At 38.2% G+C, this 26,685-nt stretch overlaps 2 protein-coding genes across 2 annotated transcripts; both read right to left on the bottom strand.

The window, feature by feature from the left end:
* Positions 1-13,906: 13,906 nt before the first annotated feature.
* LOC146370733 (uncharacterized) lies at positions 13,907-15,870 on the bottom strand. Its single transcript, XM_084954529.1, has 5 exons — positions 15,789-15,870; positions 15,190-15,549; positions 14,526-14,646; positions 14,386-14,416; positions 13,907-14,002 (listed from the first exon to the last, which is right to left on the bottom strand). The coding sequence occupies exons 1-5, from the start codon at positions 15,868-15,870 to the stop codon at positions 13,907-13,909; spliced, it is 690 nt and encodes a 229-aa protein (XP_084810655.1).
* Positions 15,871-17,765: 1,895 nt separating this feature from the next.
* Positions 17,766-26,378, bottom strand: LOC146370732 (uncharacterized). The gene is made up of 7 exons (XM_084908767.1): positions 25,637-26,378; positions 25,179-25,265; positions 23,190-23,516; positions 22,325-22,651; positions 21,464-21,599; positions 21,335-21,371; positions 17,766-21,140 (listed from the first exon to the last, which is right to left on the bottom strand). Exons 2-7 carry the CDS (start codon positions 25,258-25,260, stop codon positions 21,042-21,044), a joined length of 1,008 nt encoding a protein of 335 aa, XP_084764893.1. The 5' UTR covers positions 25,261-25,265; positions 25,637-26,378; the 3' UTR covers positions 17,766-21,041.
* Between the last annotated feature and the right edge of the window lie 307 nt (positions 26,379-26,685).

Genomic DNA, 26,685 nt, shown 5'->3' with positions numbered 1-26,685 from the left:
GGAATTCAGCCTCAACTTATGATGTTCTTTTTCTCGCTCCGAAAACCAGACACCAACAGAATTTAATGTGAAAATACGTGTAACTCAGCGAACAGATTAATTACTTCCTCCAAACCATCAACGTGTCTTTTAGACCCCATTCCTACAAAACTGCTCAAAGAAGTCCTGCCATTGATTAATTCTTCGATCTTAAATATGATCAACCCATCTCTAATGGTCGGCTATGTACCACAGGCCTTCAAGCTGGCTGTGGTTAAACCTTTACTCAAAAAGCCATCTCTAGACCCAGCAGTCTTAGCTAATTATAGGCCAATCTCCAACCTTCCTTTCATATCAAAAATCCTTGAAAGAGTAGTTGTCAAACAGCTAACAGATCATCTGCAGAGGAATGGTTTATTTGAAGAGTTTCAGTCAGGTTTCAGAGCTCATCACAGCACAGAAACAGCTTTAGTGAAGGTTACAAATGATCTTCTTATGGCCTCTGACAGTGGACTCATCTCTGTGCTTGTCCTGCTAGACCTCAGTGCAGCGTTCGATACTGTTGACCATAATATCCTATTAGAGCGATTAGAACATGCTGTAGGTATTACAGGTACTGCACTGCAGTGGTTTGTATCATATCTATCTAATAGACTCCAATTTGTGCATGTAAATGGAGAGTCCTCTTCACACACTGAGGTTAATTATGGAGTTCCACAGGGTTCAGTGCTAGGACCAATTCTGTTTACATTATACATGCTTCCCTTAGGCAGCATCATTAGAAGACATAGCATACATTTTCACTGCTATGCAGATGACACCCAGCTCTATCTGTCCATGAAGCCAGATAACACACACCAATTAGTTAAACTGCAGGAATGTCTTAAAGACATAAAGACCTGGATGGCCGCTAACTTTCTGCTTCTTAATTCAGATAAAACTGAGGTTATTGTACTCGGCCCTGAAAATCTTAGAAATATGGTATCTAACCAGATTCATACTCTGGATGGCATTACCTTGGCCTCCAGTAACGCTGTGAGGAACCTTGGAGTCATTTTTGACCAGGACATGTCCTTCAACGCACATATTAAACAAATATGTAAGACTGCTTTCTTCCATTTGCGCAACATCTCTAAAATTAGAAATATCCTGTCTCAGAGTGACGCTGAAAAACTAGTTCATGCATTTATTACTTCCAGGCTGGACTACTGTAATTCATTATTATCAGGATGTCCAAAAAACTCACTGAAAAGCCTTCAGCTAATCCAAAATGCTGCAGCAAGAGTACTGACAGGGACTAGAAGGAGAGAGCATATTTCTCCTGTTTTGGCTTCCCTTTATTGGCTTCCTGTTAAGTCCAGAATTGAATTCAAAATCCTGCTCCTCACATACAAGGTCTTAAATAATCAGGCCCCATCTTATCTTAATGACCTTGTAGTACCATATCACCCTATTAGAGCACTTCGCTCTCGCTCTGCAGGCCTACTTGTTGTTCCTAGAGTATTTAAAAGTAGAATGGGAGGCAGAGCCTTCAGTTTTCAGGCCCCTCTTCTGTGGAACCAGCTTCCAGTTTGGATTCGGGAGACAGAAACTATCTCTACTTTTAAGATTAGGCTTAAAACTTTCCTTTTTGCTAAAGCATATAGTTAGGGCTGGACCAGGTGACCCTGAATCCTCCCTTAGTTATGCTGCAATAGACGTAGGCTGCCGGGGGATTCCCATGATGCATTGAGTTTTTCCTTTCCAGTCACCTTTCTCACTCACTATGTATTAATAGACCTCTCTGCATTGAATCATATCTGTTATTAACCTCTGTCTCTCTTCCACAGCATGTCTTTTATCCTGTCTTCCTTCTCTCACCCCAACCGGTCGCAGCAGATGGCCGCCCCTCCCTGAGCCTGGTTCTGCCGGAGGTTTCTTCCTGTTAAAAGGGAGTTTTTCCTTCCCACTGTCGCCAAAGTGCTTGCTCATAGGGGGTCATATGATTGTTGGGTTTTTCTCTGTATCTATGAAGCGCCTTGAGGCGACTTTTGTTGTGATTTGGCGCTATATAAATAAAATTGAATTGAATTGAATTTAGAATGTCCAATATGCACACTTCGATTTTTTACAACAGTTGGCGCTCACCTTTTTACTCTGTTGGACCGGTCCTCTGTTCGCCTCGTCTTACGATCTCACCACAGACCAAATCTGCCTTCCTCAGCACACCAAAGATCCGGGTCACACGGCACCAAGTTGTTAAATATCCCAAGTCTTTGATCATTGGGATCAAGGAAGAACAACACCCGGTGTATAAATGCTCAATCAACAATCTCTTTATTCCATACAACATTGAGCATAAACGTCCGGACGAGAGATGTGGACAGGAGGGTGTCCGCCAGATCTCGAAGTGTCCGAAGGTTTCTCCCTTTCTTATAGCTTCAGCCCCCCTCCAAAGTCATAAAACCTAAACATCCGCATTTTTTCTCTCTCTCAGTGAGCCTGAGTTACAAACTTGGCTTCCTGTTCAGTATGTTTTGTTCTTTCTAATCATAAAAGGAAGGCCATGATTCTACACAAACAGCATTTCTTATAACTCAGCAGTATAATGCATCATAAAACTGTGTAATGATTTCACAATCTCTAATCCAAGGCATAATGTGGCCTATAGCCGTATAATGATTCAACAATTATTTGATTAGAAGTATAAGGTGGCATAAGATAGTATAATAATCTCACAATGTGTAAAGCTAAAGGTTGTGTCTTCTTTTGTTATGTGTGATTTAATGTCAAGGACTGGCGATGCACAGCAGACTCACGGGCAGGACTTAAACTCAATAAAGCAGCTTTACTGCTGGAGTGCAGGAGTTACACAACTAACTTAAACTAAACTGAAATAAAACTCACACAACATGGCACAAGAACTGAGAGGAAAAAACACTCAGGGAAACGTGAACAGAAAAGTGAAATAAGACAGAAGGACACACACATAAAAGAAGGAACCAAAGGGGGATATAAGAAACTCAAGACAGAGTAACTTACAGACTGCTAATGAACCTAGAACATAAACAATAATACAAAAATGACACCAAAACACAAGACTTCAAAAACACTGGGGAAATGACCCAGAAACATGACAATTAGGTCATTCAGCCCGTATTTGTAATAGTTGAGCTGAATGTGACCACATGTTTGACAGTTTCAATTTCCCATGAGTTTTCATAAAGATCTTCTCTGCTCCTCCTACGGAAAAAAAAGTCATTATCTCCAGTATCAGTAAAGTTCACTATCTTTTCCTAAAGTGGACGATATGGTAATTCAGATTGATCTCCTACTTGCCTGCAGGGAGAACTATATGTTTTTGGTAACTTTTTTTTCGTAGTTTTGACTCTGTAAACAACCACACCGAATTTTAAATCAAATTATCTTTTATTCAAGATGTTTTACAAAAGTATTGCATTAGTTGTTTATGAATTACAGTCACTTTCATCCACAATCCCCGATTTTAAAAAGCTTAATTAATAATTGCACAACTGGCTGAGAAGTGGTTTCATGGCCAGCTGCGACATGTACCCTTGTTGTTTCATAACATATTAAACAGATTCCAAGTGTTGTAGAGGGTGTTACTCTCTACTCCCACTGAGCTGAATGCTGGACATGGCATGACTGAATGCTGAATGCTGGACAAATTGCGAGTTTGTCAAGGCAAAGAAAATGGACGTTGGCCTTGGACTGAACTGTATATTCTATCTTATTGTCTAATAATAATGTTATTAAAATCATAACTTCTCAACAGACAAGACTCAAATTACATTATATTTACCAACTGAGCACTGAGAGATCAGGTGATGTTTCTCTTCAAAAAAAGAAAGAGAGAGATCTTATTGCTTATCACTGTGATTCCATTAGCACAAGATCATGTCATAGAATAAATGGAAGCAACTTACTTGGATCATTGTTTGCAGACTCTTCTCATAATGGCCAAAGCAGTAATTGTAATAACCAGGAAACACACACAACGTACAATAACTGCTGTTGCAACATGGATTCCACTTGATTCAGCTTCCTCTGTGGAAAACAAAGTGACTCATTTCACTTGTAGTACTTAATTAACTTGTGTTTCCTTCATTAGAAAGAAGTCTCTAGTGTTGTAAGACACAAATATGAATGCAATGGAAGTGCAGTTACAGCTGATGATCTCTTTTGTGTGTGAGTATAGTGGCAGGTGTAGGTTAGCGTTCCCCTAGAATCACCTTATGTAGGATTGCCAGCCCCAAAAAAATTTTTAGAGGAAACTTACATCCCCCCATCACCCTTTAATAGGTTTCAAACCACAGGTAAAACCATAACGACTCGTGACAAGCTGGTGAGGAAAATGCCAAAATTTTCACCCTCTTCTTGTTTGCATTTTCCACCTACCTAGAAGTGAGGAACTCACCTCACACTAAGTTCCCATTTCTGTTCGAAGCCTCCCAAGTCCATGACCGTTTCACAAGTGTAGTTTCCTGTGGGATATTTCTGGACTCTCTCCATGATTAGTGCATATTTCTACTTTCATACTGTGATTTGAGTGGGAAAAGCATTAATGCTGCCACACAATCTAACATTAAGGTCTCTAATGTTGTACAATGCACAATTATGAAGGAAATGTCAGTGCAGCCAGAGGTGCTCAGCGCTAATGTGTGTGGGTGAGTTTTCAACTTTCACCTAGAACAGCATTTAAGTAGTGCTCTCACCAGCCGCCTATAAAAGCTCACAAACTGCAGTTAATCCAGTGTAATCTTTAGAGCAAAACGGCAGGGACTTGTGTATTTTAAAAAGAAGATAAAAATGGGATAAGCTAAAAAAAAAAAAAATGCCATTGTTGCCAACCTCTTCTTCTTTACATGCCCCACCATCAGCCAGCCTCTGCCCCCGCCCCCACACTGTATTCAGTCATGATGGGTGTGTAAGGTATGCTTTTTTGTCTGTTTGGTTGGTTGGTTTTTGTAATCTAAAAACTTCAAAAGTTGATATACCCACCTATAATCACAAGCTCCCATTTCTGTTCGAAGACTCCAGAGTCTGTGGTCATTTCACAAGTGTAGTTTCCTGTGTGATTTTTCTGGGCGCTCTCTATGATTAGTGCATATGATTGGCTTTCAAAGGTGGACATGGTCAGATTCAGGGTGGCACCTGCAGGAAACATTATTCTGCTGTCTGAGGTTTTCTGATTACTGCTTAAGGTGACAAAGCTGCTGTTTGAGGCTTTCTGTGGCCTGAAACTAAACAAAAGAGTCCCATTCCTTCTCCATGTCAGTTGAAGGAGGTCACCAATTGTGTTACTGGTACAGTGCAGGGTCACTGTGCTCCCAGCTGTCAAGGATATGCCTTTCCCAACAAAAGTAAAATCAGATCATAGTCGTCATTTTGCTGCATCCAATGGATTTGTAACATTTGCATTACACTAAAAAAAATTGAACCTATTTCCTGTTTAATTTTGATGCTGCATGATATATAATGCACAAAACCTGAATGCAATTATTTGCAAATGATTTAAATTCTCTATTTTATTCTATGTATTCTTTAAGGAACAAATACACTTCATATTAATTAAAAAAAATCCTTGCATTCTGGTTTTATTTACATTTTGCTATGCTGACTTTAAGCTGAGGCCAAGATCCCCAAACACTAACTGATCTCAGCGACAGGTCATATCAACTATAGATTTAGCTGATACTCCTCAACACATCCAACTCTATCATCTCAATTTGCTTCAGCTTTTCTATGGATGCTGTTTTAACTACACCTCTGCTTTTTCATGCAGAGCTGGGGTAGAGGTGCACAGCGTTAATCAATATCATGTAAAAGGCTGTGGACGTTTTATTGTCTCACACACTGAATTACAAATTTGTCTTCATGCTTTGATTTGACCTTGTCTTCTTTATTGTCTGAAAAACAACCTCTTTGAAATGTCTTCAGGTTGTTCAGAGTGAAATTTTCTGACTTGTTTCTGACGAACTTCAGAGTCCACTTTTCTATTCTGGTTTTGACTTTTAGAGCTCTACATGGGCAGTCACATGCCTTGGACAGTGAAGCAGCACTTAATAAACAGTCTAGCACAAAAATATCTCACCAAGCATTCCACTGATTGTCTTTTTAACACCATAAAACTGAAGAAGAGCAGCCAAAGAGAAGAACTTAAATCAGATGTGAATGTAGTCAGATACCTTAAATTGCCAGTAAGAAAGATCACTTCCTGTGTAAACCTATATGTGTCACAACAGAAATAGCACAACAACAACACTTTCTTACCGGTAATGAGTGTCATGTGTAATTTGGTCCTTATCTCTATACAACGCCTTTAACAACTTCAATGCCACAAAACAGAGTAAACTGTATATGTAATAATCATAGCAATTATACTGCACAGCATCTACAACACATATACAACCAAAGAGTCAGCCTTACCTAACTACTTAATACAGCATGCATATATTTTCCAAACAGGAAGTGAATGGCATTGGTCTGTGGTGTACCTTTTTTTGATTGGTTGGATCACAAGTTGGAGAGGATGTTGTAAGAGTGACATTTGTTCACTCTAACACTCACAAGATGGCCACTGAGCAACATTACACATTAAAAGTTAAAACAATTTTTAATACAGTTATTCTCACTTCAGATGTTGGTTAACTTTAAATTCATAATAGCCCAAAGTTTTTTAATTAAAAAGAAAAGATATTTATGGTTTACTATGTCACTGCAGATGGAAAACAAGTTGCGATAGCACACGCTGACAGTGACATACATTTTCTGACTGTTTTCTGAACAACACAGAAAGAGGTCACAGATCACGTAACTTGTTTTTTTTCCATGTCTGTAAATGCACAAAAGTACCCCTGATGCTATCAAATAGAATCCAACAATGAAGTGCATTTTAGCATTTCACTGCTTTGTGCTCAGATAAGGCACTACAGATTCCATGCTGCATGGCTCAAGATGAATGTGAAAATGTAATGGCCTGACCTCCAGTGTAGGTGAGATGTACCGTAAATTTTTGTACTTCGTTGCGACCGTGCTTCTGTTTTCTTGAAATGGCATTTTGCCTTCTCTAAGATTGTTTTGTGATGCCACTGAAAATTTGTGGGAGAGAAACGCATCAGTGGACGATTTTTGCTCAGTCCTATCTTGAATTGTACATTTTATTTTCTAACTAGTCAAGAACAGCATGTTTGCACTCTCTGCAGGAGCCCATAAATGAAAAAAAGAGCAAAAATTCTGTGTAAAGACACTCAAACACATCTGCAGAGAAGACTTCTAGTCCCATCACTTATTCATCTTCAGGCACCAAAACTGTTTCATTTTGGTTTCCCTTTCACATGTTTTTTACAAGATTACCATTAAACAGTGTTATACAAGTTCAATCCCATCTAACATCTAAGATGGCCCATCATAGATTTTAGATAGTTATTCGCTCATTAGACCTTTTATAACTTTAAAACAATTTATCACAGCACAAATTTAAAAAAAAAAATGCCCCCAAGATATAAGAATTTCCCATAAACTGTATTGGAATTTACTTTTATAGAAGTCCTAAAAGATATGTCTCAAAATTTACACCTGCACAGCTCGAGAAAATGACCCAGAAGGAGGGGAGTTTTCAACATTTACATATTCTATCTCAACAAGATGGAATGACATCTATCCATCCGTGGACATAACCAGCTGTGAGGTCACCAAGGTCGGTGCCCATAGACGGTATAAAAAATGGACATTGCTAGTGTGATGTCACCCACTGTTTGCTGATGTTTTGAATCCTCAAGATGAACATTTCTACCATCGCCATGTTGGTTTAAAAAAACACACACAAACACACACACACACACACATTTAACAAGGAGAGACTGAATAACTGCACACTCTTTATACAAAACAGAATGACCAAGTTTGAAAAATTGACTTGTGAGAGACACACAAACTGGGTCTTTCTGGTGTTCCCTCAGTAACAGTTAGTGCAGCAACAACAACAATTCACAACAATCCCACTGTTACAGAGGGAAAGTGTCAAAGATGGTGGAAAGACTTGGAAGAGGGAGGAAGGAAGCAGGAATCAAATCTGGGATGAGAGATATGGGTAAACACAGAAAGTAAACAGAATGACACTACCACCGTGTAGTAAAAGATGAGTCATCCGCCAAAAGGGGATTTCTGATATTTGCCCCAAAAGGATTGCTTGTGTTTACACAGTTGTAAATGACTTGGCCTACAATCTGTCAAACATAGGCTGAACATATCTCTCATGAGCGAAAGACCCAGAAAGAACATCCTTGTCACAAGTGCCTTTTTCATATCCTTTATTTATCACTGTAAAAAACTCTTTTCCAAGAGAGAGGGGAGTAGAAATTGAAACAAATATAATGTAACAACAAATATTTTATCAAGATAATTTAAGTGGTAAAAAAGGGACTGGATTGATTATTATATAGGTACAATAAGCCCTTTTATATATTTTATATATAACCCCTTCATTAATCGTGTTCAATAAAGTCTATCTACCAATCTAATCAAAGGTATTACACATAGAAAATACACAGAAATATTAGAAATGTCCTTTTGGTAGACAACCACTTTTTATCACAAGCTGAAAGCAAGCTTTAATGCTACACTGTAGTATAATGGGGGTGGGGTTTTCTCTGTTTTCTCTGAGTGATTTTAAGGTCTTCAACTTAAAATATAAAGCACGTTGAGGCAAATGTTGCTGATTGATTGACAGTACGGTGCGACTTCACAGTGATTATCTCATCAGAAACCTCATCACCCCTCAGTCTGGTGGTGGATGACATAATAACCAAGCAATGCTCTTAGTCACTAGCATGCAGTAGTCATCAGTGTTTTTCACAACATCAGTTATGTCCTTAAGGACATTCAAGCCAACACTGAGTTTAACCGTTTAAATCCTGAACCCTGAAATAACTGCCAGAAATCTTTAATTATTTGATAATGGAGTGTTTGTTGAACCTTTAGACAAAACATAAATGAAAATACATCAAATCTTAATGTGCATATACGAGTTTTTTAATACGAGTTTTAATTACGAGTAAATACGAGCTTTAAGATTTTTGGCACACTGGCATGAAGACATTGATGCAGTCATGTTGTTGTGGAATGTATGGACCGAAACCAGAGACCGAGATGAACTAATTAATACCATTAAACAAATCTTTATTTATGTTGTAGAACAGTACCAATCTGCAAGTCCAAAAATCCATTGAAAGCATGGAGGAAAATACACATGCAGCCAAACAGTCAGTACGGACCAACGAACAAAACATGGTTTGTATAAACAAGAATAAACAAGAGATCAGGGCAGAGTGGAGATACCAGTGGAACTACACACAGTTGAATTAAATCTGATAACAAGACATGGGAAAGTATAATGAAAATAAGGAACAAGGAAACAGGATTATAAAATAATAAATTATGTAACTAAACACCAAGACTGAGTCTAAGAGGGCCTGCTGTGGGCACATCTGAGGAGTGAGGTCTGCAGGTCGAGACTGCACAACAAGCCCAAAGTTCAAGATGAGCTGTGAGCTGGAAGTGACCTGCACTGTCATTATGATCCCACCAGTCCCTGGAGCTTCGGGAAGAACTTGAATGCATGCCCTGAGTTGACACTGAAGTCACAATGCATTCCTGGACCTCATTGTTGTCCATTCTGTGGCTTCTTTAACACATTTTGAAGAGTGCGATATTTGGTGTAACGGTCTTTTGTATTTGATGTTTTGTTAAGCTGTATGTCCGGATTTTGTTCTTTTGCACCCTCTGGTGGTAAACTGTGTAGGGTACAGTTGTTTGCAGTTTGGGTCTCCACCCAGCCACTTTTTGCTAGCGTACATGGTGTCTGCATGCTGCAGCTCACGGATAGCTCCACACATGGAGAAGTAGTGTTTAAAGTTAGAGAAAGAGAAGAAATAAGTGAGAAAGAAGATGGAGAATAAGGCAATAAGGCCATAAAGGACTATTTAGCCCCTCCTGGATGTCAGCTCACGGGGTTTGTGTATTTTAAATGTTTTATTTTCTGTAATTAAGGACTTTTGATTGATTGACACTAAATACCAGAGCACATTTTGATGTGATGTTTTTGTTTTATATTTTTGGTCCGTGAACAGTTCTCACGAGATGTCAAGACCAGAATAAAGCCTGTTTTATAACTCTACATCATGCCTACGTCAATCCTTGAAGGTGCTACATTTGGTGAACATCACTGACACCTTATGGATGCTAAACAATACATCCCTGCCACCATAGGCACTCATCAACAGTGTCAATAGCATTACTTAGCCCAGGCGTGTCCAAAAAAAGGCCCAAAGTCGTTTTTCTTAATGCGTTCTTTTTTGCACACTTAAATCATCTGCAGGACAGGTGGGCAGAGACAGATAAACGAAACAAAACAAAAACACCTTTTCTTCTTGGACACTTCCAAAATATTCCCAATTTTTTGTCACTTTTATAATGTGTTTGGTGCATAACATCCTTAATAAGAAAGTAATAACAAAGTAATGTAAGAAGCAGTGATACTTTTGCAAACAAGTAATTGCATAATGCACTGCATTACCTTTAAGAAAAGTAATGAGAAATGTGTAATACATTACTTTTTTTGCTGTAAGTAACAGCCCCAACAATGCCCTATTGTTACTCATAATGGACTAACCAGTCTGACTAGTAGTGATGCGCGAATCATGAACGAATCGTTCAATACTCGAGAATCACTTTACTGACTCATGAATCATGATTCACAAGCCCAACTGACTCACTGACTCATCCCTGTTGCTGTTAGCAGCAATGTATCTAGCTTATAATTAAAATTGTGGAGAAAAACACAACATCCAATATCTTAACAAAAAAATGTCTGCTCTGCACTGGAAGAAAAAACCCTGAGTAGAAGCTCACATCAAGAAAATAGCTCCTCGGTTCACAGTAGCATCGCTCTGCTAACATGCTAACAGCACATTTGAGCTACTCACCCCCTCCCTTCCTGTGCTGAATCGTAAGCATAAACGAATCACTCAGGACTCGCTCACCCCCTCCCTCCTGTGCTGAATCATAGAGCGAACGAATCACTCACTCACTCACCCCCTCCCTCCTGGCTCACAGCTTCTTCTTCTTCTTGGTTGGCAACCAATGTTAAGGCGCATTACCGCCCCCTGGCTCACAGCTCAGTGGAAATTTAGATGAGAAAATATATACTTAACACATTTAAGGAAAATACTAATAAAATAAAAAATAAACAAAATAAATGTTTATTAAGCAATTTTGATAGGAAATTGCTTAATTTTAGAAATGTTGTTTTTTTAGAATCATTCATCTTAGCGGTAGGATTTACATGAAAAGAGAAACAAATTAAGTTTGAGTGAAAATGTACATTTTTTGCACTCTCTGGTCAACTGACTCAGTGAATCAAATGACTCAAAAAACCCGATTCACTTTGGTGAGTGAGTCATTAAAACTTGATTCAGTAAAAAGAATCAAATTTACCATCACTACTGACTAGCCAGCTTTGAGATGGGTGTACTTAAAGATGCTGTCTATGAGGTTTGTAATTCACAGAGGTGACCCACCCACTTTGGGTGTCAGAATCATGTTGCTGAGAAACCACCCTCTCCCAAGGAAATCTCTGCCTCAGGAAAATTAGTTCCCTCTGAACTAGCGGTTGGGTCCATTATGAAAAGTAGAATACAGTAGCTTATAGTTATATAATCATAAACTGTATGTGTGTTTTACACAGCAGTATTGTCACTGAACCCTTTAGGACTTAAATTGACATGATCAAATTTACAAATGCTTACAAAATCTTTCACACTGTTGAAAATTAAAAATTCTGATTCATCTGATTACAGAATAATTTTCCAGTCTATCTTTGGCCAATAGAAGGTGTTCTGGATCACATATGGGTTCTTCTTTGCTAAATGCCTTTAACTAATGGAGGACCGCCTGGATTAAGAGAGTTTGTTGACGACGACCTTCGTGATACCTGTTACCAGCAGTGTTGGGAAGGTTACTTTAAAAATGTATTCCACTACAGATTACAGAATACATGCCCCAAAATGTATTTTGTAACGTATTCCATTACGTTACTCAGTGAGAGTAACGTATTCTCAATACTTTGGATTACTAAATATATTATCAAGCTTTTTACAACTACATGAATCTACTATTGCTGTGTGATTTATTACTATTACTGAAGGCTACTCGCCATACCAATACCAACTAGATTTTTAAATCGTAATATAAAATGAGTTAACAGTAGGGTGGCCATTAGGTAAGGCTGCACTTTTTGCAGCAATCTCGTATAGAAAAATATTTTGTGCGCATATATAAAACAAGTCAGCGGCTCCGAACCGTAGTAAAGGGACCTCTGGCTAATACGTCGGGTTCCGTGTCGGGCTCGTAGCTGAAAAATAGCTTTACTTTGTTGTCTGGGTCAACTTCGCAAGCGAGAACCAGAGATAAACGTTGAACGGCTGCTCCAACTGAACTTATTGTTTCGGAGGAAAACACGAACACGCTGTACAGTCGAGTTTTAATAGCTTACTTACAACTGGGCTCGTCGGGCACTCTTTTTGGCTGCAGTGGTTATTGTTATATTTACATGCTTCATTCTGTGCCTGTAACACTTTGCCTATTGCCTTCATATTTTTTTGAATAATAAAAAAACACTTCTTCACGTCATTATGCAGGCCGCAAGTAGGGGTGACATGGACTGCAAGTTGAGAGACAGGCATTAGAGCCTCTTAATGCGTGTTTTGTTTCCATTTCAGTCTGAATGCTTAGGTGGTTTATTTTAAACACCTATAGTCATGGAAGTGATTGAAATATCTGAATTCAATGACCTGGAAGGGCAATAAATTTAGTGTTCTAATACCTACATTTTTGAGTAAGGGAGGAGACAAATATGATATTTTAAAATGCTTTTTTATTAAGAAGAGAAAAAAGACACATTGTAAGTAGGCCACTTACAGTTATGTGCAAAATAATAGCAGTCTAACATTACTAATGTGTTTAAGTACTGATTTTGGCAGAAATTGTGATACAAATTCATGACTAGGTGTAGCAGAGTAATGGCCAACCAACAGGCTAACAGGCATGACAGGCATGCTGCTAAAAATGCAGACACTGCAATTTTTTAACAACCTAATATTTGCTTTCTTTGTTTTCAGTAAAAGAGAGAGAGAGAGAGAAAAGAAAAGAAAAAAATTGTTAATGTTTTCATTTGGAATTGAATTTGCATGGCTCCTAGTGCCCTTTTATATATGAAGTAAATGCTATTAGGAACATGGAACCTTTCCTCTGCTATTATTTTTGCATGTAACTGTATGTCTGAGTCTGGACGTTATCACCTGACTCCACAGTTTCCTCAGCAGAGGAATTTTTTGACCCATTATTTCTATTTCCTTAATGATAAAAATCCATGGCCAGTAAAAATAAACGCTGAAAAACTGTTTTGGCTTCTCAGCTTTTAAAAAGACAGATACAGAACCTGAATCTTGTTCTGTAAGATGTCATTTCTTCTTCTCATTGCTGCCATTTGCTTGATTAAATTGTTTGTTTATTCTTTATAAAGTTGCAAAGTCTTAAAATTATTAAACAAGCAGCCTAAAATGACAAAATGTAGATTGTGATTGTAAAACTACAACATTAGCCAGTGAGTAAAGGACAGTGCATGTAGAAAAGAAAGTGCAGGTTCCTGCTCCACTTTACCTGCTGTTTAATTTACAGAGATTTGTAAACAGATGTGTGAACGTATTCACACATTGATGAGGTCGCATTATAGTAAGTGTCCAGTCAGCAAGAAAAACAAATTTAATGGAGGTTTAAGTACACAATGTGCTCTTCATTACAGTACAAGTAATTATTTATGAATTTTTTTCATTTTAATTTAATTAATTTTATTTACTATGTGTGATTCTTATCGCTCAGTACTCTTTGTGTAGGGGAGAACCTGGATTTGTAAACGTTGTCGGCGAGCTTCAAGTTCCAGGGGGTTTTCATAAATATGTTCTTGCTGCAAAAAAATTGGCACAAAAGGAATCATAATAAGACAAAATGTGTTACAGCAGAGCAAAACATGTAACACAATGTAGCTCAATGATAAACATACGGTCTTGCAGATCAAAATAACTTCAAAAGTTAAAAATCCCACTAAAATTTAACTAAATTAAATACAAAACAGTTAACAGTAAATTTAACATAAATAGGTATATCGTATGTGGTGGTACTGACTTTCTATATTTTCTATATCAGAGTTTAGCTGCATATCCAGATCTTCAGTATTGTCTAAAGTGGAGAGGATGGCAGATCTGCTTGATCTTTCAAATATAAATTTGCAAATTGTCTACAAAGACAATCTAACTTCTCAGCAGAAAGTACAAAAATTATTCTAGTTACCGATGTCACAGTCGGAGACTGGGTGATATTTCTGTGAAAAAAATAGAAAGAGTTTGTTGAAATGTTGAGATGAAAGAGTTTGTTTCAGTGTCATGCGATTAGCATTACATTTTGCAAAAGAATGACTGGAGCCAACTTACTCTGGCTGTTTTTTGCAGAGTTGTCTCAGAAAGGTCAAAGCACTAATTATAAAGATCAGGAAACACACGCAAGGTACAATAATTGCAGCAGTATGGATTTTCAATGTATTCCCAGCTTCCTCTGTAAAATAATAAAGGAACTCATTTGACTGCAGTTTTAATACTCAGTTAATTTCACTTAAATGTAAAAGCAAAAGACTTTTGGCTCTTATAAAATGTAACTTGTTGTAATTGTGCGTCATGTCAAAGTCTGAAACTTGGGAGCTTTGCATTTAAGAAGTACTCATGTACCCACAGTGTCTCTGCTCTGTATACAAACAGGAAAGCAAAGCCACTGTAACCAAAAGTGTTCAGGTGTACATATAGAGGTAGAAGAGTATATTAAGGGAAACTCAACTCTCCCCAGCCTGCTCTGAAAGCTTAACTTTTGATAATCCCATGGAATATTTTTTAGATAGACTTATCTTTGATATCAAAGAAACAATGAGAAAGAGAGAGAGAGAGGAAGTGAGAGATAAGCTCTATGTATGGAAAGTCCCATTGTTTCCAGCCTTTTCCTGTTTATGGGGCCTACCCATCCCCACATTCAGTTATGATAAATGTGTGACAGTAATATTTTGTTTGGTTTTTGTAATCTGAAAACTTCAAAAGTTGATAAACTCACCTGTAATGATGAGCTCCCATTTCTGTTCAAAGACTCCAAAGTCTGTGGTTGTTTCACAAGTGTAGTTTCCTGTGTGACTTTTCTGGGCTCTCTCTATGATTAGTGCGTACAGTTGGCTTTCCAATGTGGACATATTTAGATTCAGGGGGGAAGCTGCAGGAAACGTCCTAATTCTGCTGTCTGAGGTTTTCTGATTACTGCTTAAGCTGACAGAGCTGCTGTTTGAGGTTTTCCGTGGCCTGAAACTAAAAAGACAAGTCCCATTCCTTCTCCATGTTAGTTGAACGAGGTCACTGATTGACTTATTGCTACAGTGCAGGGTCACTGTGCTCCCAACCATCCAGGAAGTGCTGCTACCTTCTGAAGGGGATAAAAAATAAACACTGTGGAAATAAAGATTGCATCCACAAAATTTTGTCCTGGAGTTAAGCTGCACTGACTGAACTAAACAAGCAAGTTTGCTAACAATAAGCCACAACATCCTCCAAACTGTCTTCTTTTTTATTGTTTTTATGGTTGTTGTTGTTGTTTTTACAATAAACCTCTTAATTAGAAAGAGAAACATAACTTATAATCATCATCACAGAAATTGCTAATACCTGCTTGCAAGAAAATACAGGAGAAGCAACATATTAGAGTCAAGGTCCGATTGATGTCCAGGTATCTTGAAAGGTTTTCCATCCCCACTTGAAAGAAAGATCCATTTAGAAACATAACATTTAAAAGTAGCCACCTTATAATATAACAGATGAATTGTCGATATTTGTACACTGAGATTCATGTATTACATGTGATTATCAAGAATGTCTTGTACAGTGAATCAGCAACAACGCAATAAACACTTTAGCGCAAAACATACCATAACAAAACTTCTAAGCGTGTGAAGACTTTTCACCTTCAGGGTTATAATTACACGAAATTGAAGAACAGTAGAAGAAATTAAATATGTCTCATTGCAAACAGATAACCTATTATTCCAGTAAGAAAGATCACATCCTGTGTAAACCTAATGCAGTAACAACAGAAATAGCAACATTTTCTTACCAGTATTGAGTCATATGCTGTTTGGTCCTTATCTCTATAACAGACCTTTAACACGTTTTAGGCCACAAAAACAAGTAAAGTGTATATATAATAATCATCGTAATTATACAGTAGACCAGCTATAGCATGTATGCAAAAGATTCAACCTTGCCCAAGTACTTATATTAGAGTGGTTTCCATACAGGAAGTGAATCGCTTTGGTCGCTGGCCATGTGAGTAATTCGCTTTTCTTGATTGGCTGGATGTTGTGGGGGTGATATTCATTCACAGCAACGCTGACAATGAATGACCACTGAGTAAACTAAAAGTTATATCTATTTTTTTTTTTTTTTTACAGTTATTCGCACTTTAGATGTCTGCTAGCTTTAAAACAATTCACGATAACTCTAAATCTTTGAAAAAGAGAAATAATATAAGAATTTCCCATTACCTGAATTGCAAATTATTGATTTCTGATGTTCTAAAGATGTATTTTGTCACGATCTGAGGAGGCAGACCGTGCGGTGGTGTGTGTGGTGGACCCAGGTGCGAACACACGAGAGTAGACTGGAGTAAACTTAACTGAAAGCGAGCCTTTATTGTGGCTGGTGACAAGGAGTGCAGACAAGGCAGAAACGCAGTGACAAACTAAACTATGACTAAACTGGGAAAGTATAACTAGGAAAAACTATGAAGACACAGGAAACCGTAACTATGAATACTAAGACTGGCTGTGACAACATGGAGGGTGGGAACACAGACGACGCAACACAGACTACATGAAACACAGAGACTAAATACACATGAGGGATGATCAGGGGAAGTGGCCACACATGGGAGCACAGCTGACACACATGAACCTAACGACAGGAGAGGTGAAACTAAATACACTGACATTGAATACAGACTTTCAGAGTAAAACAGGAAACATGGATATTAGACATGACATGAACTAAACATAACCACGCAGACATGACGCATGAACCAGGGAGACTTAGTACAGGGGGAGACAACAAGACTAAACAGCAACCTAGAAATTAACTAGGTGAACTAAGCTAAGGCACAAATAAATACAAAAGATACATAAAACTCAAACACTGGGTCACTCGACCCAGGACCATGACAGTATTTATTCCATCTATGGCCATAACCAGCTATGAAGTCACCGAGACCTGTTCCCATATATGATATTAAAGATTGGCGTAGCTTCTGTGACATCACCCGCAGGTTTATGATGTCCGTTCTCAAGCCTCAAAATAAATGTTTCCACAATTACAATGTTGGTTTAAAAAAAAAAAAAGATGTGACAACAAACAACTGCGAAACTGCGCACTCACTGGCTAACAATTTATCAACCACAAATCACAATGAGCATACCATACACAATTGTCTATATTAAGGATTTTCTGTCATAGATTAACAAAATAGGCTTCATTTTCCCAAAGCGTCTATAAGAAATCCACAACGTTGTGGGAGTATTTAGGAAGTTAGGTTGACACATGATTGATCAGGAATGATTGATCCAGACATGAGGACTGAGTCAGAGGCACAGCAGGGACCAAATGCATTGAGTAAGTGACTTTTCCCCTTGTGTTAATTTGATTTTAAATGAAGAAGTATTTTCTTATTCTTTTTTATTTCCTTTTATTTCATTGTTTTATACACTCAACACTCACATTCTATTTTTCTGTACAAAATAAAGTCATTCAGTTTCCAAAAGTTATGGCTTTGATTGTAACGTAACTATAGGACCTACACCGATCAGGTATAACATTATGACCACTAACAGGTGGCGTTAATAACGCTGATCATCATGTCACGTCTTACTGAGTGGGATATATTAGGGGTGAAATGAACATTTTGCCCTAAAATTATATGTGTTTAAAGGAGGAAAAATGGGCAAGGCTCTGATTAAGTTTGAAAAGGGCAACATTGTGACAGGTAGGCGGCGGGATCAGAGCATCTCAGTAACCCAGCTCTCAGCTCTTGTGCGGTGGTCCCAGTCTGCAATAGTCAGTATCCATTAGAAGTGGTTCAAGGAAGGAACAGTGGTGAACCAGCAACAGGGTCACTGACACATTGGGGCGATCGTGGCTCAAGAGTTGGCAGTTTGTCTTGTAATCGGAAGGTTGCCGGTTCGAGCCCCGGCTCCGACAGTCTTGGTTGTTGTCTCCTCGGGCAAGGCACTTCACCCGTTGCCTACTGGTGGTGGGCCCGGTGGCCCCACTGTCCGTCAGCGCGCCCCAGGGCAGCTGTGGCTACAATGTAGCTTGCCATCACCAATGACTGAATGTAGTGTAAAGCGCTATACAAATACAGGCCATTTTACACAAGAGAAGCAAAGCCTGGTCCACATGTTTTGATCCAACAGATGACTTACTTTTGCTCAAATTGCCAAAAAAGGTAAGACTGGTTCACATAAAAAGGTTTCAGAATACACAGTGCATTGGAATTGTTTACTGTTATAGCAGAAAAAGAGGCAGACATAATATTAGGCAGGTGGTCATAATGTTATGCCTGATCGATGTAGTCTCTACAGAGCCATTTATACTGACAAGCACAGGTGCTACACATTAAATGATACGTATTCAAAAAAACAACAACAACAACAACACTGGAGCAATGTGTTAACTTATTCCAAACAGGTTGGGCTGTGGGGAGAGGGGTTCAACAATGTCTTCTGCAGAGACAGTACATAGAGACAGAAAGCCATTCACACTCACATGTACACCTTTGGGCAATTTTGAATCCCCAGTTAACCTAATATGGATGAGGGAGATGTTTTTTCTACTTTAGGACTTATCTATTCTTATTTTTATTACAGCCTTTTTAAAATTAGAGGTGTGGACTGCCAGCATGGGCAGCTCCAACCAGTAGGAGTTTGCTGAGTTTAAACTTGGCTCACGTGTACTGTTAGTGTCTTTTGAAGCATTTTTTAAGCACTGCACTTCTCTTTTAAAATGCCCTCATCATGAATTTTAAGTTTTGTCTTCATTCACTTTGCCAGCTGATGAACTGAGTAAGCTACTTGCATTAGCAGTGCACTATTTGCACTTTTAGATTTTATTGTTGAATTTCTTAAACGATTGGAAAAATAATTTCACAGGAAATTACCTCCTACATCCGTGCCTGGAATTAAACAGTTTCTTGACCTAAAAAAAAAACACTGTTGTGAGTTGTGGTTGTTTTGTTTTTTTAAGCATCGACACCACTTCACACCAGTGACCACAGACAAGGGAAGTATGTGAGATATGTTCCACTGAGTCATGCAGAGTCTTTAAATGTGATCTTAGTACCATCTTATTGACTCTCTGTTTCTCCTCTTCAGAATACAGTCAAAATGAGTGCAGTACAAAGTGCCATTAATGCATTAGTGAGCTTAAAGTCAGAGTCTGCAGTGTTATAAAGTTGACTTTCCTTTAACCTGGCTAGTATTGAAGGCGTCTTTAAAGATGCAAGCTGCCAGTTCCATAAGCACTAATTAATGCAACACTTTACCATCACAGATACAGGCATCTGTACTGAGCCTGATGGTCCCTCTCCTCTTTGGTTCAGCCAGTATGGTTTCCATGTATTTGTGGATGGCACAGTAAACTGTGTTCCTGAGCTGATGAAGTGACCTCCATGACAGAATCATGACAGGCATCAATTATTGATATTCCACCTTGTCACATGTGCACAGAGATTTCTCCAGATTCATTTTTAGGGACATTATTCTGAAACTGTTCCACAATTTGTAGATGTCGTATTTTCTAAAATCAGTTCTACTGGCCTGAAAACAGTTAACCTAATTAGTATTAGTCTTTTGTTGCTACTATCCCTGCTTTTTTGACACATGCTGCAGCCATTAAACTGAAAATGAGCTCATATTTTCCATGAAATAGTAAAATGTGAGTTTATGAGATAATAATAAAAATAATTGCATTCTGTTTTTATTTCACACAGTGTCAAACTTTTTGGGGTTGTTGCTACAGTGTGCTTTAACAGTGATATACAATCTCTGATGGAAGAATATTTTTTATATATGTAACCTGTTGAGACGTATCGTACTAAAACCACAGAAGGTAGATCGTCTGTGAGGTTACACCAGCATAAACTATGTTTTTTGCATTGTCATGCATTTGCATTTGCCCGGTGATGAGAAAAACAATAAATATACTTGTAACTTATTTGCCTTGAAGTCTGATTTATGAAATGAAAGCATACACAGATAACAAAAACAGTGATCAGGGTTTGTGTAGTCTTATTTATCACCAAGAATCTTCAATTAAGTAAATAAATTCCGCTTTGATCTGGTTCTCTCTGCATCTCCTACATTAAACTGTGAGACAGCATCAGAGATGAGCGCACTAACTACCCTATCATGTTCAAATGCGTCAAGTTTAAAGTTTTACTTTCGCAACTGCAGCACTGAGAGCATAATGAATGGGCACTTGTTCTCTCTGTAAAACTGTAACGTCTTGAGCTTACTAGACAAGCAGCCTAAGATGACATGTGGGTGTGATTTGGACTTGTATAAATAAAACTGAATTCATTTAAAACAACATTAGCCAGTGAGTGAATAACAGTGCATTTAGGAGCTCCAAGAAAGCTATTTTGCTCAGGATTTACACACCCTGTACAAACTGACAGCGATGTACTGTCAACTGTCAACTTATGATTACAAATCGATGAGGTCACATTCTGACTGGTGTTCAGTTACCCAGAGAAAAAATAATGCAGCTTCAAGTACAGATTGTGCTCTTCATTACAACATACTCAGGGAGAAAGCTGCTTAAAGTGGATGATCATTTAAAAGAGTTATGCCTTATTTTACTGTGCGATTCATATCACTCAGCCCTGTATTTATAAGGGTGAACCTGAATTTGTCCACATTGCTGGCGACCTTCAAAATCCAGGTTTTCATAAGTGGGTTGTCTCGGCTCCCGCTGCAGAAGAAAAAAAGAGGAACAAAACATCATATTTAAGGAGCTTAAATACAACATGAATGCAGATATTGTGGTATTGATTGGTTTCTGTCCTTGTGCTAGTGGAGCTGGAAAAGGTGGCAGATCTATTTGACCTTCTAAGTCTAAGTATTGTGTATAAATGGGGAAAAAAACGAAGAAACTTCCTAACTTACCACACTTACCAACCTTCTAGGAGGCTGGGTGATTCTTCTGTAAAAAAGAAAGAAAAAGAAAAAAAAAACACTTTTTTTGTAATAGCAATGGCATAAAATAATGTAAAAGAATGACTGGAGGAAGCTCACTGTGAATGTCGTTTGCAGACTCCTCTGAGAATGATCGCAGCAGTTAATATAAAGATCAGGAAACATAACGAAGGTACAATAATTGCAATTGTTGTAACTTTGCTGATTTTATTTGGACTTTCAGCTTCAGCGTTCTCTGTAAAATAAAATAAAAAAAGTGAGTCATTTCACTGCAATTCAGTTGGTTCAGATATGCTAATTTCCAACCAACAGCAGTGTCTTCTTTTTTTGTTATTATTATTATTAGCTCTATGTTTTCAGAAAGGAAGTCAGAAGTACTTACACATGCCCTGTGGTCTCTGAAAAGACCTCAGGCATCTCACAAAATGTTTTTTTACCGCTTCATGTCATTCATGTCATTCATGCCAAGTCTGAAACTTGGGAGCTTTATATTTCTACTTTCATACTGTGGTTTGAGTGGGAAAAGCATTAATGCTGCCACACAATCTAACATTAAGGTCTCTAATGTTGTACAATGCACAATTATGAAGGAAATGTCAGTGCAGCCAGAGGTGCTCAGCGCTATTGTGTGTGGGTGAGTTTTCAACTTTTACCTAGAACAGCATTTAAGTAGTGCTCTCACCAGCCGCCTATAAAAGCTCACAAACTGCAGTTAATCCAGTGTAATCTTTAGAGCAAAACGGCAGGGACTTGTGTATTTTAAAAAGAAGATAAAAATGGGATAAGCTAAAAAATGCCATTGTTGCCAACCTCTTCTTCTTTACGTGCCCCACCATCAGCCAGCCTCTGCCCCCGCCCCCACACTGTATTCAGTCATGATGGGTGTGTAAGGTATGCTTTTTTGTCTGTTTGGTTGGTTGGTTTTTGCAATCTAAAAACTTCAAAAGCTGATAAACTCACCTATAATCACAAGCTCCCATTCCTGTTCGAAGACTCCAGAGTCTGTGGTCATTTCACAAGTGTAGTTTCCTGTGTGACTTTTCTGGGCGCTCTCTATGATTAGTGCGTACCATTGGCTTTTTAAGGTGGACATGGTCAGATTCAGGGTGGCAGCTGCAGGAGACCTGCTTAAGGTGACAGAGCTGCTGTTTGAGGCTTTCTGTGGCCTGAAACTAAACAGAAGAGTCCCATTCCTTCTCCATGTCAGTTGAAGGAGGTCAGTGATTGTGTTACTGGTACAGTGCAGGGTCACTGTGCTCCCCACCATCCAGGAAGTGCTGTTCGCTTCTTGAAAGACAAAAAAAAAAAAAAAAAATCCCTTTATAGGCCTAATTTACTCATTACTTCCATTACATATATAGTATCCTATAGTGTACTAAGCTTAGGTTGTGTTTACATTCTGCAGCATCAGTATTTCGGGGAATAGGACTGCATTTTGGGAAATGTGTTTTCTTTTGTTTTTACATGATTTTAATTTTTATCAAAAGCGTGTCACAGTTGCTGTAGATGGTTAGCTTTAACTTTGAGCATAAATAGTAGGCGAACATACGGAGCAGGCCACTGAATGAAGTTAATCCAGTGTAATCTTTAGAGCAAAAGGGCAGGGACTTGTGTATTTTAAAAAGAAGATAAAAATGAGATAAGCTAAAAAAAAAAAAAAAGGCCATTGTTGCCAACCTCTTCTTCTTTACGTGCCCCACCATCAGCCAGCCTCTGCCCCCGCCCCCACACTGTATTCAGTCATGATGGGTGTGTAAGGTGTGCTTTTTTGTCTGTTTGGTTGGTTGGTTTTTGTAATCAAAAAATCAAAAGCTGATAAACTCACCTATAATCATTAGCTCCCATTTCTGTTCGAAGACTCCCGAGTCTGTGGTCATTTCACAAGTGTAGTTTCCTGTGTGACTTTTCTGGGCGCTCTCTATGATTAGTGCGTACCATTGGCTTTCTAAGGTGGACATGTTTAGATTCAGGGTGGCAGCTGCAGGAGACCTGCTTAAGGTGACAGAGCTGCTGTTTGAGGCTTTCTGTGGCCTGAAACTAAACAGAAGAGTCCCATTCCTTCTCCATGTCAGTTGAAGGAGGTCACCGATTGTGTTACTGGTACAGTGCAGGGTCACTGTGCTCCCCACCATCCAGGAAGTGCTGTTCGCTTCTTGAAAGACAGAAAAAAAACAAAAAAATCCCTTTATAGGCCTAATTTACTCATTACTTCAATTACATATATAGTATCCTATAGTATACTAAGCTTGGGTTGTGTTTACATTCTGCAGCATCAGTATTTTGGAGAATAGGACTGCATTTTGGGAAATGTGTTTTCTTTTGTTTTTACATGATTTTAATTTTTATGAAAGCGTGTCACAGTTGCTGTAGATGGTTAGCTTTAACTTTGAGCATAAAGAGTAGAAGAACATACAGCGCAGGCCACTGAATGAAGTTAATCCTGGTATATCAGTTAGCTCAGCTGATGCTCCTACGCACTTTCAACTGTTATATCCCATAGGGTACATAATCTCATTGTGTTCAGCTTGACTATCGATGCTGGTTTCCCTTCAAGTCACTTTGCAGCCCACCGTTATGCCAGCTCTGCTTTTTCATCCTTTTTCTGACTTTATCAATATTGAACGCATGTACAGTACTGTGAAAAAACTATTTGCCCACTTCCTATTTTTTGTATGCTTCAGAGCAAAAACTTTTAATATTAGATAAAGATAACCAAAATACATTTTAAAAATACAGTTTTCAAATGGTGATTCTATTTGTTCAGGAAAAAAGATATCCAAATCTACCTGACTGTAATAAAGTAATTTTTAAGGCTTTGGGACTCCAACAAATCACAGTGAGAGCCAGTATCCACAAGTAAATAAACATTAACCTTCCCAAGAGTGACCAGTCTAACAAAATTACCCCAAGAGAGAATTGACGGCTCAATGAGGAGGTAAAAAAACAAAAAAAACAAAACAAAAAACACACAGGGTGTCTGAGGTATGAAACCACATCTAAAGAATTTCAGGCCTCACTTGTCTCAGCTAAGGTCAGTATTCATGTTTCAACTTTTATAAATAAAAAAACACCCTAAAAATTGAGTTACATAGCTTCCAATAAACAAAACCTCAAAGGATTATTTCACATTTGACATAAAAAAAAAAACTTGTTGATCAATGAAACTTTTGGGAAATTAATCTGTGGGCTCAAGAGAAAAGAAGTTTGTCTTTTTGGAAGGTTTGAGCCTCGGCACATGCGCTATAAACCTGATACAGCATTTCATGAAAAGAACATCATAGCTACAGTAAAACATGGTGGTGGTAGTGTGATGGTCGGAGGCTGCTTTTCCGTTTTCATGAATTCTGCTCTTTAAAAGAAAATGCTTAAAGAGTGTCTGGCCAAGACATGGGTCAAGTTTTGTCCACAGTGATCTGAAAGATGCATTACAAGTTACTGCTGATCGCAGTTCTTGCTGCCAAGGCTGCGCAACAGGGTTTAGATTTAGGGAGGAATTACTTCTTAATATCAGGTAGATCTGGATAGGTTACTTCACTTGAGATATAAATCATCATTTAACCGTATTTTGTGACAAATATACAAAAAAGGATACACAGCTTTGTAAAAAGGCGGGCACGTTGCAGAATAAAGCCCATCCCAAAAAACAAAGAACTGAAGTTTAAGTCATAATCCAGATATAAAATTAAGCTTATTTTGCACTATTCATACTTTTTTCCATGTAGCTTCCAGTATAAAAGCAAAAGCTGAAAAAATTAAACTATTAAACTTTTCCATTACATTATACTCATTGTCAAAGCCGTAAAATGAATTTTACCTGCTTGTAAAAATATAGAGACGATGCAACATATGAGAAACAAGATCCTGTCGATTCCCCAGTATCTTGACAAGTCTTCCATGCCAGCTTGAAAAAAAAAGATTTATTTATTTATTTATTTATTTATTCATTCATTTGGAATGTAAATATCTGCAACTGGTATTTTGTTCTCACTGAGTGTCAAAAAGTAAATATCAAGGATGTCCTAAACACAAAGCAACAAAAAACAGGGTCACGCAAAAGAGCAAAATGTTTAAATGCACAAAAACTTTTCGAGCTCTTTTCAGCTGAGAGTTTCTTAATAATTACAAGAAACTGAAGTGCAGTATCAAAACAGTAATCTTTAAATACCCTGTGACTGTAATAAAAAGCAATAAATTGCTCATAAGAACTATAACGGTCACATCCTGTGCAAACCTAAAAGTGGTACAGACTAAATAGCAATACTGTTTTCTTACCGTTGAGTCATATGCTGTTTAATTCTTTTCTCTGCACGGCAACTTTAACAGCTTTGATGTCACACAAGCAGGAAAATTTGATATCTAATAATCATCTTAATTTTAGCGTACAGCTTCTTTGCATGTGTGCCTGCACATTGGACATACATGCATAGTATTAAGACCTTGCCCAGATGCTTACGCAATACAAACAGGAAACTTTGGTGTGTGACCACGTGAGTGAAATGCTGTTTTTTTCTTTTGGTTGGCTGGTTGGGTCTTTGAAGTCGGAGACGATGCTGTGAGAGTGTACCCTGACTGTAGTAGTTTTCCCACCCAGTATTGCACTGTTCTACTTTTACCAATACCACAGCAACAGGCCATAGATAACATCTCATAAAGTAGGTGAGGTTTACTTTACTTTTCTGTGCTTTTTTTTTCCTACAGTGCTTCTGTTCTCTTGACACTTTGTCTTTTCAAAGCTTGTTATAAAAAGTCATCTCTCAAAAAGTATGTGGGATATACAGTCAATATAAAAAAAGAAAGCATGCCCTCTGTTACTTCTAAGGTATTATGTGCCAGAATATGATTGAAAAAATAAATAAGCTGCTCTTTAGCAGATCTAGATACAAAACGAGTGCTGCTGCCCATCAATCGGGAAAGGGTTATAAGGCTATTTCTGAACAATTTAAAGCTCAGCTTGCTACAATGAGAAAGTGGAAAACATGCAGGACAGCAGCTATCAAAGTAGTGGATTTCCTTAAAAATGCAGGAGACTGTACAATTTGCTTTACAGTGAAAGCTAAACTGGGTCATACAACAGGACAGTGGTCCCAAACACAGCAGCAAATTTAATAGCAGAATGGCTAAAAAAGAAAGGAACCATTGTGACAGTCCAGTCATTAACAGTCAATTATCCTGGATAGGTTGTAGCTGCAGAAGCCTCCTCTGGGCCACTTTGTTAACAGCGACCCCGTTTGACCGGTGCGTAACTCTGCCACGATCCTTCTATTGTCTTTTTCTGTAAATACTAATTGTATGATGCATTGCAGGAAGTGTGGGCCTCAGAG

The sequence above is a fragment of the Perissodus microlepis genome, chromosome 16, assembly GCF_051167445.1.
Source record: "Perissodus microlepis isolate ML-2025 ecotype Zambia chromosome 16, ASM5116744v1, whole genome shotgun sequence".
Taxonomy (NCBI): Eukaryota; Metazoa; Chordata; class Actinopteri; order Cichliformes; family Cichlidae; genus Perissodus; species Perissodus microlepis.
Note: the sequence above shows the minus strand (reverse complement) of the source record. Positions and strands in the feature narration are given on the sequence as shown.